At 43.4% G+C, this 18,580-nt stretch overlaps 1 protein-coding gene across 1 annotated transcript in view; it reads left to right on the top strand.

Annotated features, from left to right (window-relative positions):
• The window catches only part of cacng3b (calcium channel, voltage-dependent, gamma subunit 3b), a 28,035-nt gene extending 18,910 nt beyond the window's left edge, over nucleotides 1-9,125 (top strand). Inside the window, exons 4-5 of the mRNA XM_037090222.1 lie at nucleotides 2,696-2,836; nucleotides 4,041-9,125. Coding sequence (XP_036946117.1) covers nucleotides 2,696-2,836; nucleotides 4,041-4,552 — 653 coding nt within the window. The 3' untranslated portion in view covers nucleotides 4,553-9,125. The remainder of the gene's footprint in view (nucleotides 1-2,695; nucleotides 2,837-4,040) is intronic.
• Nucleotides 9,126-18,580: the final 9,455 nt, after the last annotated feature.

The raw sequence follows: 18,580 nt of genomic DNA, 5'->3' as shown, positions 1-18,580 counted from the left end.
TCTATTTTCTTTTACCAAACTAAGTTGAGCTTAAATACCCCGTTGACTCGTCATTAAGCACACCTCATTCAAACAAATAAAAACACATCCACACGGTCTTGGTTTGTCTTTCGACAATCCACTCTGGAAAAAATATTCCAGCTCCGAACGCCATTTCAATCACTGCTGATGTCCGACTGTCTGTTGGTAACAAGCTCTAGTCAAGGACAACCAGGTAAAGCCAGCAGTAGTTGGTCACTCTGGTGATATGCTGCTCTCTATGTTTTTGCATAGATCCTACAGATTACACATATTTATGCACATAATGGACACATACATGATATGATGCAAACAGACTGAACATAAAGCTGTACAGTTGTTATTCTGAGTATTACAGCATGTAAGATCAGACTCTTAATTTACATTCTAACATAAACCTGAGATGATGAAATGATCCGAGAAAGCTTAAAGATAACTGTAGCCCCACAAACTGATGTTAGTTAATGATGTGCAGTCTCCTTGGTCCTGGTATTAACATGGTGTTACTCAAGTGGGTAGTAAAATAGGTACTATCTTAGCAGATTACAATGCAGTTTAGAAGAAAAATTTCGAGAAACATCGAGTTGTGTTCATCCAGCGGAGAGGAAATCGCTGCAGACATGATGGAACTATCTTGCGTCACATTGGCTGGGAAGGATAAATAGTAGCTACAGGGAATAAGAGAGAGGAGATAGATGAAAGGAGAGGGTTTAATGGAAACAACAAGAGATATAAACAGACGGTAGGGTTTTATCAGCAAGCACGTGAGAAAAATGAGAAGGAAAAAACATCGGCATGATGAGAAAATGACGAAGGATAAAGGAGGAAGTGCATTGTTATTTCCAGAAAGAGTAATAGGACAGAGGTAAACAGGATGCAGCCACAGAGATAGGGAGAGGAGGGTGAACAGAGAGGAGGGGGCTCTGTCTGTTCCTTCTTCCACAGTAAACACAGAGTAAAGATGGACGAAGCGAGGAAAATGCAACAACAACAAGGAGAAAAAAAAGGGGAAATGGATTCAGCCTGTGCTTCTTTTTCGTTGCTCCACTGAACATGGAGCAACATCCCCAGAGGCAGCCAATTAGATCACAGGGCTCAGAGCTGCCCAGCCAATGGGGAGCGGGGACCTAGTGACCGGCATTTCATACAGCCCAGGGGTGTGGGCCACAGGGGCGGGGCTTATAGCTAAATCCACGCTACGCAACTGGTCGCTGCAGCTGTCAGTCATGCTGAAGATGTTTTGGAACGCAGGAAGCGTAAAGAAAACAGATTCACACTCGGACGCAGAAACACAAACATGTCAAACATGGGAGGTTTTCAATTATTATTTTAAACGATGCACCTGTGAATACGCATCAGCTGTTATGGAAAAATGGAAAAATAGCATGCGGCTCAGTTCTGCATGACAAGCTGTTTGTAGATATCCTTCAATATGGTGTCACATCATGTACACATATGGGCCTCTGACAAACACTTCACTCCTACTGCAGCGTCGCTTTCATTTTCATCATCTTTGCGATTCATTATTTTTGCCTTGCATATGTGTCAGTGCGACTCTCCATCTGTCTTGGTTTTAGTCCATCTTTTCCCTCTACATCTCTCGCTCTCTCTCTCTCTCTCTCTCTCTCTGAAGCGAGGCCTCTGAATGCTTTAACATGTTCTGGATTCAGACTCAGTCAAGCATGCAGCAGCACACTGGCGCATGTGTGTGTGTGCGTGCGTGTGTGCACAGTGACACATTTTTCATTGTTTTAGCACTTTGTTTAGCAGAGTGGATCCCAACATAAAAAAATGACAATGAGGTTAAAGTGCTGACCGTTGGAGGAACAGTGTAGGAGTTTTGACAGCTTCTTTAATGAAGTCTCACCAGTTTATTTTTCGAACAAATTTGTTCTCTTAAACAGCGAGTGAGGGCCACATTTGCAAACAGCATTCACCCAGTATGTTGCTGTGTTGTATCACTTCATCTTCTTTTACAAATATTGTTAATGTGATTGTAAACCTTCTGCTCGCTTGCGTCCCAATCAGTGGAATACATTTTGATAAACTACTGCAATCCACGGATATGTTGCAACATTACGTTTCTTGAGGTTTCATTTTCAATTTCATCTTGTGACAACGCTGCACTCATTGGCTGGTCAGGTTTAGGCACAAATACCACTTGATTAGGCAGAGGAAAATATTATGTTTTGGCTTCAAATTCCTGTATTGGTCGCCACAAACGCAAGTGAAAATGTAAAACGTCATGTCAGAAATATCCCTCTTGTGTCGCTACAAACATGGCAGGAAATAATCCTGATATTTTCTTAAAAATATTGGTGGCATCAAGCTTACAAAAAAATACAGTGTTATCACCCTTGCAAATGTTGAAACTCTGTCTTGAACTGCGGTCACTGTGCTTGACAGCCTTCTTGCCCGTAACTCCACCACTGTCCCCTTCACCTCAAGATATGAAAGTGAGGTCATAAACATGTAATCTGAACATGATACGATACATTTTGCAGAAATGTCAATATAAAATATACAGTATATAATATGTACAGTATGTAATGTACTTGAACACATTTTCAGTTTCATTCTGAAAGGTAGCATCTTTACACTGCACAAAACGTTTGTACCTATCAGTTGTAAACATGTTTCCTCTCATTCTTCTTCGTGTGTGTGTTTGTGTATACAGGTGCTGTGCGTGCCTCCAGTATCTTCCCCATCATGAGTGTAGGTCTGCTGTTCCTCGGAGGGCTCTGTGTGGCCGCCAGCGAGTTTTACCGGAGCCGTCACAATGTCATCCTCAGTGCGGGAATCTTCTTCGTCTCTGCAGGTGAGTCTCCACTGTGTGTGTGTGTGTGTGTGTGTGCCTTTTTCTGGAAATTTAGATAAATATGACAGCAACGGGCTACGTGTATGTCTGTGAGTGTGTGTAATTTTGTAACTGTGCCGCCACTTCCAACAGAGGATGAACCGCGCTCAAATATTTGTAGAAGAAGCCCGTCAGGCATCTAAAGCACACAGAAGTGCCTGTGTGAGAAGCCGGAGTGTGGAAATTTGGTCACAGCAGCAGATTAATCAATCAGCAAAAACACCACAGTGATGCACTGTGAGGGTACACACACATACATACTCACCCACATCATCTATCACATGGATGCTGACATTAGCCCTTCAAAACACCCACACTTCACACACTCTCGCCACTGATACATACACAAAGGGTTGTAATTGCTGTTTAGTGGGATGTGTAGGGTCCCACTGGGTTTTGTAGTAAATTTATGGAGCCAAATTGGTAATTATTTACCACAATAGGCTGATTCTGGTTAATTGCTGCTGGCTAATTGTCCCCATTCTATGCATTCCACCGCACTGCATGAGTACTGTACTCTGGACTAATGATATGGAATAAGAGAGCCCAGCTGTGTGCGATGACTCTCTCCGATGCTTCCATCAGGCGCCAGTGCGACTCTCTGACACTTTCCTCCCGCTTATCATTCACTTTTCAATCTCACTCATCTGCCACTTTTAGCCACAGTAGTGGTTTGGCACTATGGCAGTGCCAGTCAGACATCCACGTGTCTCTTTGGATTCGTCGTAAGAGGGTCCCATATCTCGGGTTGGAAAGCCGTCGTTTTTGATGTGCTCACTGTGAAGCTTGCACGCCAGGAATGTAAACCTCCCTTTATGGATGGTCAATAGCTAAATTGGTATCAGTGTAAACAACCCTGGTCCTCTGAGCTCCCAGTTTGGGCTGAGTCAGCCTATCAGACCGCTAGCTGTGCAGCTAACTGAGCTAATGGCAGCTACAATTAGCAGCAGTTAGAGGTTATTCTGGGTATACACCCTTTTTTTTTGGAATAGGAAATCGACATATTGCACCTTTAACTGTGGCGATTTAGAGACCAACCTCTGTCTCTGAGAGTTACTGACATTGTGTACTGTTCTTCTTGTTTTTGTTTAAATGAGTGGGTCAATCTCACACCCTTTCAGCTCCCATCTCCTATTATCTTTCTCTTTCTTTTCTTATCCTCTAGGGCTCAGTAACATCATAGGAATTATTGTCTATATCTCAGCCAACTCGGGTGACCCGGGCCAGAGCGACAGCAAAAAGTCCTACTCCTACGGCTGGTCCTTCTACTTTGGCGCCCTCTCCTTCATCATGGCAGAAATGGTGGGTGTTCTGGCCGTGCACATGTTCATCGAGAAGCACCGCAAGCTACGGGCCAAGTCCCGCACTGAGCTCATTAAGAAGTCCGCCTTCAGCCGCATCCCCTCTTACCGCTACCGCTTCCGACGCCGCTCCAGTGTTCGCTCTTCTGAAGCCCCCAGCCGCGACGCCTCACCCCTGGGGAAAGGCGGCTACACGGGGCCCGCCGCCTCCGAGATGCCCATGTACACGCTGAACCCACGCGAGGCAGGAAACGCTGGCACCAAATCCGGTGGCGGCATGGGTGGGCTGCTCAACTCAGAGAGGGAGTTCCTTCAGAGCAGCACACTCACTAAAGACTACAGCAAGGACCCCAACCGCAGGACCACGCCCGTGTGAGGGAGCGCTGGCTGCAGATGTATCGCCCAATCAAAGTATCAAAGAGAGGGATGATGTGAAACACAGGGGGAGTGCGAGTGAAAGCAGGGGACACAGGGTTACTGGGTGGGAAAAGGGGGTTTGCTAAACTTTGACTGCGAACTGTGAACTTTTAGCCTTCGAACTGTGAATCCTGAGCCCTGTGAGAGTTTCAGTGCGTGTAGCAGGGTCGGTTTTGACGGAGAAGTTGTTCCCAACTCCACTTTACCACATATCACTGTAGTTATACCTGTAAATCCTTACATATGAAGGCACATTCAATTTATGCTCATAAATTGACTCCCTGGCTTTTGAAACGGGATTTAAAATCATATCGTAAGTGGTTTGCTGTTTGGGGCAACTTCTCCTAAAATAATGTGAACTAAAGGAGAAGAGGAAAGAGGTCGAGAGACTCCGTGTGACCTTTTGACCTCTGTCCTCCTGACTTTTTTGGATAGCAGCAGTTGGGATTAGTGCAGGGAACAGCCGTCGAGCTCCGAGCTGTCTCTCTTGAGTACATTGCTGTTTTAAAAGTGTGGAAGTTAACACCTCAGGATCGGGGTTGATTCACTTTCAGTTCGGCTGGATTCAAAAATATCAAGTGAAGATGCAGTTTGTCCATTTAATGGCAGCACATTTGTGGCACTAGTTATTATTTTCTAGACATATTGTATATAAACTCCTTTCATATCGATTGATTGATTTGACAGTGGAGAGGCTCACTTCATAACCGGCCAAACTGAAAATGAATCGAGCTCATTCCTGCCAACATTTACCCCCATCTCTCTGATCCCCGGTCAGTTGTTAAACCTGCATAGTGGTTGTTTTGATGAAGTACACTGACTACAGATCAGCTGTTGGGGGGGAAGAATGGTGTGACTCAACAAAAACTAATGAATTTCTTTTAGATGGTAAAGTTACATCATTGGTGCTTCCTTTGACCCCGGCCACACCAGTCATCTCGATTCTTTTCTTTTTTTTTCACCTTAAACTTAAAGAGATGATCAAAATATGTGTCTGTCTTCACTCGTCACCTCTCACCCTCCACATTTTTCTGTGTAGCCCCATGACTCACCTCACTGCCACACCTCCTCTCACCCTGTCTCTCTCTCTTTTAGGTCCTGTCTTCCGTTGGTGTTGCTCGTATAGACTAGTTAGGTTTTCTGGAGGTTGTTGGTTCAGGGTACTGTGGAGAGGAGACCGCTGAGCTGTGAATATGCTTTAAGGCAGAGCCAAAAAGACATTAAACAAACAGATGGACTTTTTTTTCTTTCTTTTTTTATTTGCCCACTACCTCTTTTAGATGAATTTAACATAAAGCTGTCTTCTCTTGCCAGAGCAATTGTCAAAAAAAAAAAAAAAAACTTTCAGCTGCAGAAATAAACACTGAGAAAATGCTCACTTCAGTCTAAAGTACACATCTCTCTTCTCCAACGGAGGATTTGTTGAAAGTTCAAGATAAAAAGATGGAATTGGAGGAAGTCCCATGCATTATTCAGAGGATTTGTGCTCCATGCATCCAGCTGTCACTCACAGCCTCTCCCCCTCTTTTATCTCCCTTACATGTGAGCATACTGTATACACAAACGCCCCAAAAAACGTCTGCACATCTCTCACATGTCTCCTACATACAGCTGACAGTCACAGCCCTATTTTATTTCAAACACCTGTTCATCTTTTCCATTTATCTCCCTCTCTCCAGCGCTCTCTCAGATATTTAAACGTCAAAAATGCTGAGCGGATGGATTTAACTCAAACTTGGCAGATGTGAGTTGAGGTTAGGTCGTCGGCGCGCGCTCTCTGACAAAGTCGCTTTCCACTCGCGAACATGACGGGCACACTCCTCTGCCTCGATGAAGAGTCCTAAGTTGCGCAAGACAACACAGACAAAGGGTAAAAGGGCTCGTTTTTGAATGGAAACAGCAATGGAGGGTTTGAATCCCCCGCAGTGATCGGATGAACTAGACAGCGTCAGACGAGAGACGCAGATGAGGCTGGATCAGTGTCGCGAGCCAGGCGTCCATTCAGACGCAAAGCAAATTTTGAGCAAATTTTGACAGCCATCCACGACTGTCAGTTGATTATCAGGAGCATTGTCGTGGAGATAACTGGAGGGCAGTTCGCCGGTCGCAAACCATCAGTCAAAGCCCGTCAGTCAAACCAAATGAGGTCGAAACGCGACGGAAATGAAATTTCTGTTGAATGTTACATCAGATCTGCTGCTATTTTTCTCTCTCCTCTCAGATCGGAAACAGCTGATCAGGCATGTCAGTTAAACGTTCCCCATGTCAGAACTTAGTTGAGAGAGGTGTGTCCATCTTCCACAGAGTGCATTAACTATCTTCTTGAATCAAGCAAAAAAAAAAAAAAAAATGCGAGCGTACGTACGAACAAAAGAAACTTTTTTGCAAGATTTAGGACGCTTTTTCTAATGTTGGACAAGACATCCACCCGATGGCACTCAAAACTTTGTGATCTGTTGCTAACTGTTGTACAACATTGAGGATATTTAGCCTGCTACAACACATACAAAGAGCCAAATGGCAACAAGAGTGCAGGAGAGTGCTGGAGATCGCATTGTACCATTTATCAGCAACACCTGATCACACATACGTACGTAGAAGGGGGAGGGGTTGTGACGGAGTCATCAGGAGGCTATGTAGAGTTGTGGAGAGAGAGCGTGTGTAGCTAGTATAAATGTTAACAGCATTTTTCTTTGTCTTTACCTCCCTAAGCCACCATTGCACTGTTTTGTACAAACTAAACATGACGCGTCACAACGCTGATACCAGTCACACTCTGAGAGTTATTACCCTGATAATAAAAAGATGTTTTAACCCTCAGTCACACTGTTTAATTGATGACGCTGCTGTTTTATCTGACGCCATATCGGGAGCTTAAAGGGACAAACGTGCATCACCACGGACTTGCTCTTGCTGTCCTCCACATGTAAATATTAATTTTGCAAGCTTAACTACAACATCAGCAGTTGTCACAGGATGTGAAAGGGGGGGGCAAAAAAAAACTGCTTTTCTCAAAGCAAGGGCTTTTAATTTTTAAAGGACAGGAGCACACAAGGGCTTTTTATGCTCGGCGCTGTGGCGACGTCGTTTCAAGGGTGTCGCATAGGAAGGAAAGGCAAAGTACATTTGCACAAGAGGAACCGTTTTAAAAACCAGCTGAGTAGCTAACTGAGTATATAACACGCTTCTTGCTAAAGAGGAGCCAAGGTAGAGTAAACGCAATGACTGTACTCTCCTACTTGTGTTAGCAACAGGTTAGCCTTTAGCTGCTTTTTTTTGTTGTTGTTGCTAACTTTAGCTTACATGGGTGACTTTCTGAAGTAATTAGAGGTGAAGAACATTGCCTTAAGCAGAGGTAGGATCATTTTTTATTAAAGGAGAATTATTTAAGTTAGCTTAAGGATCAAACATATATGAGCAAAATATTGTTAATCATACTTGGTGCCAAATATTACTCAAAATGTTTCCTGTATATCCTGGCCTCCAGGTTAGCTTTAGACTCACCGCTCTAAGTACTCTTTTTTGCATAGGATTTCCTGCAGTATACCGACTCAGCAGTAGTAGCTATGTAGCTCAGCACATCAGAGGCCCCCCTCGGATCCTGAGGGTCCGCAAGGGGGTCAGGGTTCAGAACCGCATCCATGAGCCATGTCAGCATTGACCTTTCAAAACCATGCATGCCATATCCATCCGCTTCCAGTGCTCACATTCGCTATATCTCTAATGGAGTCTCAAATGGCACCCTAATCTCTATACCCCGTAGGGACACCGGACTGCTACACTTAAGACGCCTTACAAGGGTGTGTGGACCCGTAAGCCTGTGCTGTGTTTAATGATGTTTACTCCAATAGAGCGCAGGGTGCTTTTTGAGACCAAAATTCTGTCTATCTCTTCTTACCGCCATACAGCTTTGATACTCTGATATCAACAACAAATAATTGTATTATTAGTAAAGAAAAAGAAAAAAAAATGATTCTACTCTAAAGGTGCCACTGTGCAGAGGATGACAAACTCTGACACATATTATAGTTATTAATCTATTAAAGGGGGGTTTGATCGAAGGGGAGCAGAGTTGGGAAAGCAGGGGTCGTAGTCTTTGTAATATTATATTATTCTAGTTTCATTTTCTACTTTGATGTGGTTTGTGAGATTGTGTTGTTTTGATCACATCTGAAGCCTCTGACAGGAGGAGGGCGAAGAGACAGTGGAGCGCTCGGAGGATCTCTCGTGGACATTCACCTCACCTCACTGGTGCCAGAGGTCACTTTACAGTTTGTCAGCGGGACACTCAACACTGAAAGTGCATCACACACACACACACACACATACAAACACACACACACATACATACTTTCCACTGCAGTTCTGAGGACTTATAGACCCTGTGCACGACGGTTAAAATTGACCTGCAACAGGGGCTGAATGCAATCCAATACGGCAGTCCGTTAAAGGGGCACTACGTAGTGTTGGAGAAGAAATTCAAATTTTAATATTTATAATATTAATGAGGTAATGACACAAACTCAGAAATATAACTTAATAAACAAGCTGTTCGCAGAGGAAAATAAGGTCCCTGAACACTGTCGGTGGCAGGGTCTGCCATATATAAACAAACTAAACCTGTGTGAAATGGTATCCTTTAAGGTCAGTTTGTTTATTCAGTCATGTAAACAGAGTTTGTTTATTTATTTTAGGCATATCAGCATATTCTCTGATTGAACTGTCTTTTCCCGACACTACACGGTGCACCTTTAAACTGACAGGGGCAAAACATGAGGAACAGTTTACAATTTAAGGCACTGTGATACTCAATTACTCACCCACAGTCTCAAGCCAACACTTTATAGTAACTGTCATTGGTAAAAGTACATTTGTATTTAATTAAATGAGTTGGTTAGATAATAGTTATTTCACTGTTCACAAGCTATGAAATACTTCATAAAACATTAAGCAATTGTTTGACTGATGTTTTAATACTTGGTAAATGGTGAATAATTACTGTGTAGTTCACCTATAAACATGATTTCAATCGCATTTCACCTTTTGTTAACAGTGAAATAAGTAATAACTACAGTTAAATGTACTCTAAATTTGCTATTCATGATTATTATCTTGAAAAATACACAAAATCTTACACATTGAAAGAGACACACGTGGTTAAACACGCTGTTAGGTCTCACCATCTTCCTTTTCCGTTCGGCTCGAGCTTGAGTACACGTTCATAACAGGTTGAAATTAAATTAAATTCACAGCAAAATTCAGGAAATTAAGATATTGACAGCAGATGGAGATAATAGTCATTTTGTATGAATAAAACAGCCATGCTTACCAAATCGTAATGAGGAATCTTAAGGTAGAATATGTAACAATTTCGACTGAAAATATAATAGTTATCAACGGAAAATGAAGAAATAACAGTTTCAGTGTCATCCAACGTGTGTTCCAAGCTCCCAGTCCGGATTGATAACTGCACAGCTAACTGAGCTAATTAGCTTGCCGCAGCTACAGTTGGCAGCAGTTGGAGGTGATGTGGTGCCCTTTGATTGAGTCTTAATTGAGAAGGTGGACGAATTTTACTTATTGCACCTTGAACTGACTTATTCCTAAATCTGACCTGAAGGAAAGCAAAACATTAAAAAGTCCTCATTTCACAAGAGTTGTGTGGGTTGATATAGGTCCTCAAGAGTATAGAAACACAAGAACACAACACATAGCAATACAGACACTCATTAATGGTCCAAAAATATACACACACACGTGTTTATGCACAGAAACACACACTCATACAGAGCACACTCACGGCTTCAGCTACGCCCAGTGCGGTGTGGGTACGAAATGTGTCCTATTCAAAAGAAAAAAATCACTGTGTCACGTTTGGAAAAAAAAAAAAAAAAATCATTCTAAGTGTTTCTTTGGGAGGAAAAACAACAAACTGTTTCTGTCGCTGACGTGTCGCTCCTCGACGGAACTTACTACACTGAGCCAGCTAATCGAACACGGAGGACCAGAAGAACTGCTTGAGAAATGTGAATTTAATGGAGTAGTTGTGAGACAAACACACGCTATAAACACTCTACACTTTGCACTCACTCCCAACACACACACACACACACACACACACACACACAAACACAAACACGTACAAGGTTACTGTGTGAGGAGGGCTTACGGGTGGAGTTATGTGCCTGCATGTTTGTGTGTGTTAATATTGATGTGTGTGTGCGTGTGTGTTTGTGCGTCTGTGCGTGTGTGCGTGCAGTTAGCCTCTCCTCACCCATGCACCCAGTGCCTGCCTGTCCTGCCTTCAGACAGCTCCCAGATCAGCCATGGGGCTTCCAGTGTAACCTCCTCTGCATTCCCACGACCTGTAACGGTTGCACTGGGATCAGTTTCAGAGCTAACTGCCCCAATCATTCCTCAGCAGACGCAGCCATACGAGATACAAGGACTGTTTCGGAGTCAGTGGTTTTCTGGTGGATTACGTGTGTTACTGACAAAAACTCAGTAAGGAGTTAATGCTACGAGGCTGAAAGGGAAGTCATTTCTTATTTCAAAGGTCTTTTATTCAGTCACACACGCTGCTGAGATCTGACTTGTCGTCTCAGGCCTGCACGGCTGATTCAGGATCAGCAGAGGGGGCTTAGCGGGATAGAGAAGAATCTATCGTATCCCTAATGACAGCTGGTCTTGAATCAGCACAACCTGGTGCAGCCTGCTGAGAACCAGACAAAAAAAAAATCTACTAGCTTGGCTTGGTCGACGATTTTGTTTTTTTTTTTGTTTTTTTACAGGAGCTTTCACATGACAGCATGAGAGGTCTTTCCACTACCACTGCCAATCAGAAGCAAAATGTGCGTCCTTAATACGGAGAGATTCTAGACAGGTAGATTGTTGGTTTCTAATACAAGTCCACTAAAGAGAATCTATTCAGCCCGTTTTTCTTGACTGCCATCATCCTGATTTCGAATCAACCGTCAGCCCCTTTAGCTGGAGAGATTACATACCTGTCTCACATTTCGCATATATTATTCTGACAGCAAGTACAGAGCAATTCAAATCTGCTTTTTTACGGTTTTCGCCTCCAGCCCCGCGTTCAGGCAGTGTTGTTTACGTGCAGAACATATCCAAGACTGGCACGGTTGACCGACCAAGGATGAAAGGCCCAAAATGGCTCTGAGAGTTACGCTCCACATCAGGTGCATTCAGGCTCCCTCTTGCATAAATTGCCTATGAGCGGGAGCAACGGTACATGTGAAAGGTTTCCCCCCCTCTTGGAAAAGGTGTTTTGCAGCTATGAGAGAAATGGGACAACAAAAGTTGATCAGATTCCTGCTGAGATCAGTTTTTATTGGACCTCAGAGGAATTCCTTTTATTGGATAACTGCTCAGATTTTTTTGTATAAGTCAGACTCTTATCTGAGTAAGCCATGCCCCAAAGACATGAAACTGTCCATCACTTTCTACCGAGCCATGTTGTAATGAGTAGAGTCAGGCTACCACAGACCGGTGAACACAACACAAAGCTATCACAGTGTTTATTTACAGTGTTCACAGGCTGTAGGGGTTTTAGCCTTGCTAGCAACTTGGCTCCATAGATTGAAATGGCTGTCGGTTGACCACTGTGGTCCGGACTGAAACATCTCACCAACTACGGGATGGGTTGCCATGATGTTACACTCTGTATAATTGTAAAAAAAGAAAAAGAAACTCGCAGTTATACCAGCAACGCTAATTCCCATCAGCCTTAGCCGTACTTCGCCTACAATGACAACACGCTGATGTTAGCATTGTCCCTGTGAGCTTAACAGCATGCTGGCGTTAGCATCTTAGCTGTGCAGCCTCACGTAGCTGCTAGCTTGGCTGATGACCCCTTAGTCTTTTTGTGTAAAGGTGCAACATGCAAGAAATTTAGTCTGAAACATTCAGAAATTGACTAAAGCTATCAAGAAATAACATGTGATATTGCACCTTTAAAGGGGCATTACATAGATAACAGAATAAACTAAGTCACAGAAATTTACAATATTGATGTGGTAACAATACAAACTCAGAAATATTTAACTGAATACAAGCTGCTCTCAGAGGAAAATAAGGTCCCCAGAACACTGTATGAAGCTAGAGAGGTGGCAGGATCCGCCACATATAAACAAAGTGAAACAGTGTTGTCCTTGTTGTGTTGTCATTTAAAGTCAGTTTGACATGAAAACAAAGACAAATTCTTCCCCAGAATTACATAGTGCACCTTTAACAAAAAGACAACACTTTATGTGGTGAATGGTAACCTGACTTTATCCATTTCAAACTGACCTGAGGACTGTTAGAAAACTAATGCCAGAACACAAACTCAGGAGAAGAAAAGGAGGAGTTAGTGTCATTTTAACTTTTTATGGATTTCTTAATTGATTTACCTGCACTTAGGCAGTGCACAGTAACAAGAGTCCCCATGACAGCAACACAGAGTTAAAGACTATCAGTTAAAGCAGTGATTAATATTTTAATATCAATGTGTTGATAATGTGTAGCAATGACCTGAAAAAAAGGCAAAACGTTTTTTTTTTGTTTTTTTTCAGGGAGTGTATCTTGCAGGCGTTGTAGCAGTTTGCTTTGAGGTGAAACTATTCAGACGCAGATGAGGAGAGTAAATAGCAACCAGCCGTTACCCTGTGACGAAAGTGAAACACAGAAGCCAAAAGTGCAGCTGGAACCTGAAGTAGCATTAACAAATAAAATCCCCCCAAAAATGTGGGTTTGTAATTTGAATAAGACACTTAAAAGGGTTAAAGGTCGAAAGATGATCAGCCGTTTTGAAATCTGTGTTCATGGGCAGCTTTTATCCTGCTCCATACCTCTGAGCCCGGTCATGAGTTACTTAGTCCTCAACAAACACATACACAAACACACACACACACCATGCACGTACATGCAGAAACATGCTGGCTCTCACATTTGTCTTTCTATACACAGACACACTGACTGTATAACTCTCTCTCTCTCTCTCTCTCTCTCTCTCACACACACACACACACACACACACACACACACACACATATAGCTGCCAGCCAGTTTCACTGTATACTTTATAATGTAAACCTCCAACTAACAGCGGTCTGACATGGACACATGCTGTGAATAAAAGCACACTTTTACTTACATGATATAAATATGAGTACCTATATCTAGAGAGGAAGAATATTATATACAGTATAATAAATAGAAAAATAAAGAGTCACCTTTTCAAAGTGCCTGTGGTGAGTTCATTTTGTATTTCAATGTGTGTGAGTGTCCGATGTGTATTTGTGTGATTTGCATCCTGGACACACACACAAGTGGATAACCCCGTATTTTGGTGGCCTTGTTTTCACAAATGAATACTGTCAAATCTTTATCGCCACACTGCGAGCTAAACCTGCACAATATCGACGGGGAAACATACCCATACAGCGCAAACACACGCACGCACACACACACACACACAGGGACACACTTGATGTGTATCAGCCATGCTGTGTCAACCGTTCTGATAGATAGATAGATAACTCCTCTGCTTATCTCCACAGCCACCACACAGATGTCTGAATGACGGAGAGAAAGAGGACAGGAGGAGGATGAGAGTCGAGGGGGGAAATGGGAAGCAGAGAGGGAAAAAAGCTAATGAGGAGACTGGAGGATGTGCCAGATTTGAGGTGTTTGAAGGAGATAAAGACTGGGAAGCATATAGAGGGCTGCGTGTGTGCGTGAGTACACAAACGAGCACGTGTGTGTGCGGGTTGCTCTCCATCTGTCTATTTGTCACTTTTTTCCTGATCAGACCGTGATTGAAAAAGATGCATCTGATAGTATTCCTACGTCTCTGTGAGAGCGCTGCATCATTAATGTGCAGTATTTATCAGCGTGTCACATCAGGTGGTCTCCATCTGTTCACAGGGTGTGCTGCAGGGGCCACCGATTGAAACATTTTGAGGAGTAACTTGTGATTGGTGATACTTTTGGATAAAATGTTGGCATTTGACGTGTCTGCAAACCACTGATACATTCACATTTGTACCTCATATACAGACTACTGTAGAATGTGATATCACATTCACATGATATGTTTATGACCTGACTTGTATATCGGATGGTGGACAGAATGTGGAGTTATAGGCGATCAGGCTACTAAGCCAATGACCACAGTTCAAGACTGTGTTCCAACATTTTAAAGTAACTTTTAACAAGGGACCATGTCATTTCAACATTTGTAAGTGTCACACCACTGGGTATTTATGAAACCTCGGAAGAATTTCCAGCGGTGTTTGTGGTGAATAAACCAGGTATATGTGACAGACAACTCTAGCAGTATTTGCAGCGACCAAAACAAGTCTCCAAAACCTGATTTCCTAAACCTAAAATTGTGTTTTTTGTGCCTAAAGCCTTAACCAGATCGTAAGCTCAGCTCTGTCAAAAAGTTTAAATAGAAATATTGAACCTTAATCTTGGTTTTACAGGACAGGACCATGCCAGCATTTGTCTTTTGGTGACTGGGTTGGTTCCCAGGCTCCTAAATTGGTTGGTTGCAGTATGAATCTAGGGGGTTGCAAGCCTAGAAAATCAGACAAAGAATCTTAATTTGCATTTTAAAGTTGTCAACTTCTCATTTCCCTTTTCATATGTATAAACCAAACACTACAGACTAAATAGTGGATGGAGCTACCATGACGTCACCCACTGATTTGTGGACGAGTTTGGCATTAAGACGTCACCATCTTGTTTTCTTGAAGCGAGACGTGACCATTTCTTGAAGGATGGAGCTGGGGGACTACATGCATTGCTACACCTCTATCCTGATTGGCTCTGACCTCAATTTTACTTTAAATGGAACTGTAATTTACTAAATGAGCTGCATGCGTTCACCGAGGAAGACTTGAAACAAGCAACTGAGGACATTATAATAAATCAAGCGAGAAGTAGGGTCGTTTTCTCGTAAGCTTACATACAGTTGGACTTCTTTTTTGCAACCGGTGGAGTTGGCCCCCTGCTGGCTGTTAGAAGGAATGCAAAATGAAAGCATTGGCTTCACTATCAGACCCAGTGTCTGTGTAACCCTGCAGGAAAGATATCAGATCTGAAAACGTACACCATTATCCCCATCTTCAAATGATTGTCACATCGCCCCCTCTCTGTGACAGCCAGCTGTTCGGCCTGCCTTCGAATGGAGCCATTCAAAGCAGCCATTAACGTTTGACACCGCTCCGACATCGTCGATCGAGACTAACTTTTCTCTCAGCATGTCCACTCCCCACCAATGTCTGATTTCACCCCTGACTTCCAGGTCAGAAGGACAGTGTGACGCTACATGTTTTGGTATTTGCTGCATTACTCTGTTTACTTGAACGTTATATATACGAGGCCTACTTTCTTTCAGTTTCACGACCGTACATAATCAGAACATATATAACAGCGAGACCGCGTGAGTGTGTAATGTGAGGAGGAAGGACTCGGCGGAGAGCTCAGATTCACCTGATGAATATTCATAATCGTGATGTCACCGATGGAGCCCCGCGTCGTCGTCATAGAGATTAGAGTGGATGACGGGATTACGGGTGACTCTCCGCCACACTGGGACTGGCTGCCACTCTGCTTTTGTTCCTCCTAACTGCCTTTATATGTGCCGTTTTGTCACTCAATCTCTCCTGCCGCTCATCTCCTCTGTCGCACGGAGACATTGTGACCGTCGCCCACGTTCCATTTTCCCATTTTTCTCTCTTTCCCCTCTCGCCCCGGCTCTCTGTGCCGTTGCTTTCCTTTCTTCTCCGTGATCCTCTTAGCCATCTTCCCCTCTCTGCCACATTTTTTTTTTTTCCTGTTTCGAAAAACCCACCCTCCCATTGAGCAGTACGGTACTGTAGTAATTGCTTTCTTCAGCTCCATTGGCCCAATAAGAGAAAATGGCCCCTTATGCTAATAGCCCATAAAAGACACTGAGCGTTTCCCAGCAGGAATCCCACATCAGATTATTTTATAGGGCTGTACCAGACTGTAATGTGTTACCTCTGTGTGCTCTAAAAATAAAACAGGAATTTGTGCAGACTTTGTTCTGAATACTGAAGGTCACTGTGACGAGCCGATCCTTTATTTGTGACAGAATATCAAAAAAACATTTTGATGTTCAGCCTCAAGGACACACACACACACACATACACACACACATCTGGCAATGTTGGGATATTATACCAGGCAAGCACCTAATGTTACACACAGATACAAGTGTAAGTGTGTGTCTGTGTTTGTGTCCCAGTTGGATGTTGCTATAACAGCTGTTTGTGACAGAATGAGGCTCTGAGGGAGAGTTGCTGCCAGCTTTGATGTCCTAATTATCTATCTATCTATCTATCTATCTATCTATCTATCTATCTATCTATCTATCTATCTATCTATCTATCCATCTATCTATCTATCCATCCATCCATGAATGCCAGCTTGTGTGTTTAAATCTGAGTTCACCAGCTCTGTGAAGTCAGCTGTCATTTTTTTTTGGGGTGTGTGTGTGCGTGTGTGTGTGGATTCACCGGGGGACATGCAGCGAATACCTTGATGTCTGTGCGCATGTGTTCCTCTGTTGTTGTACGCCGTTTGGCTGCGCAATCGTGTGAGCGCGTGTGCAGGTGCGTGTCCTCGCATGTGTGGGTGCATGTGTTTTATAACATCTGTCGGTGCACCCGCACATAAAACCCTGCTGTATAGTTCATTATCTGCGCCGTTATATTTTACTAGCCACTTTCACACTTGCAAATCAGTCTTCAGCCTGAATCTAACATGCTGGCGTCAAGTTTGGAAAACAGCTGTTTTTATGCGCAGTCTGCCTCATTAGCACCTGTTAACCCCCGTCATAACTCGCCATGCATGCCATCCTTCACAGCATGAGCATTAAAGTGGCATTATATCACGCAAATTATATATTAAATCACATATTGGAGGATGGAAACTCCTAGAAATCCAGTTTATTGACTCCCAGCTGTAGACTCTAACAAGAGCAAAACACGAGCAGCAAATTTAGATCAGGTACGGCAGTGCTTTGAGATAAATGCTAACATCAGCGAGCTAATCGGCTAGCTGTGACAGTCTTTGTTTTGTGGCAGTGGTAGCCACTCACTTCTCCTTTTTCATTTTTTTCCGAGGACATTACATTAGAACCTGGATACGGAGCCCCATTCATTCCCAACGAATGCTGCTCAGTGGTGCATGAAGCCAAAAAAGCTCGACTTTGTGGTGATTTCCAACATCTACGTATCCATCATTTTAAAGCCACTTCTTCCAAAATGTCAGCTCATGGAAAAGAGTCTTTCAGTCCAATGAAATTTGGAAAGTCTGGACGAGCTGCACTATTTAATCATTTTTTTCTCTATTCAAGTTAGCGAGGCGTTAAACCAGTAGTTAGCCGGCTCTGTTGGTGGAAGGCCCTTGTGTGCACGTGCGATGGGCTGAGCAATATGGAAGATCCTGGTAATTTCATACCCGGGAGGTCCAGCTTTTGTTTTGATGAGCAGTTTTCATAGGAATGATTCAGGCTCCAACACTGTGGCCAGATTTAATATAACGTCCCTGCTTGTGCCGCACACTGAGGTAGTAGCTTGAAAAGTCAGGGGCTCATCAAGATATCAGGATTCAATATCTGGGAGCATCTCTACCGAATGTCGTGCCAACTCATTTGGTGAAATTAAGAGATGCTCCAGTCTATCCAACAAAGCGGTGGATGAACTGACCGACTGGCACCAAAAATGCCTTTCCTCCGTCCACTGTTGATGGCATGCTGTGAAGTCGAAGACACAAAGCATCAGATCGGTGCCAGAGTGGCTCGACAAATCTTCAGCGAGTTGAGTTTCTGAGGACAAGAGACACTTGTGTTCTCCGAGAAGGGCAAACTGAGTGAAGAGCACTCTGAACCATTGTCACCAACAAAGAGAGCAGTGTCGTGCGGGTGTGTGTGTGTGTGTGTGCGTGTGTGTGTGCG

The sequence above is a fragment of the Acanthopagrus latus genome, chromosome 23, assembly GCF_904848185.1.
Source record: "Acanthopagrus latus isolate v.2019 chromosome 23, fAcaLat1.1, whole genome shotgun sequence".
Lineage (NCBI taxonomy): Eukaryota > Metazoa > Chordata > Actinopteri > Spariformes > Sparidae > Acanthopagrus > Acanthopagrus latus.
This window is presented reverse-complemented; position numbering and strand designations above follow the sequence as displayed.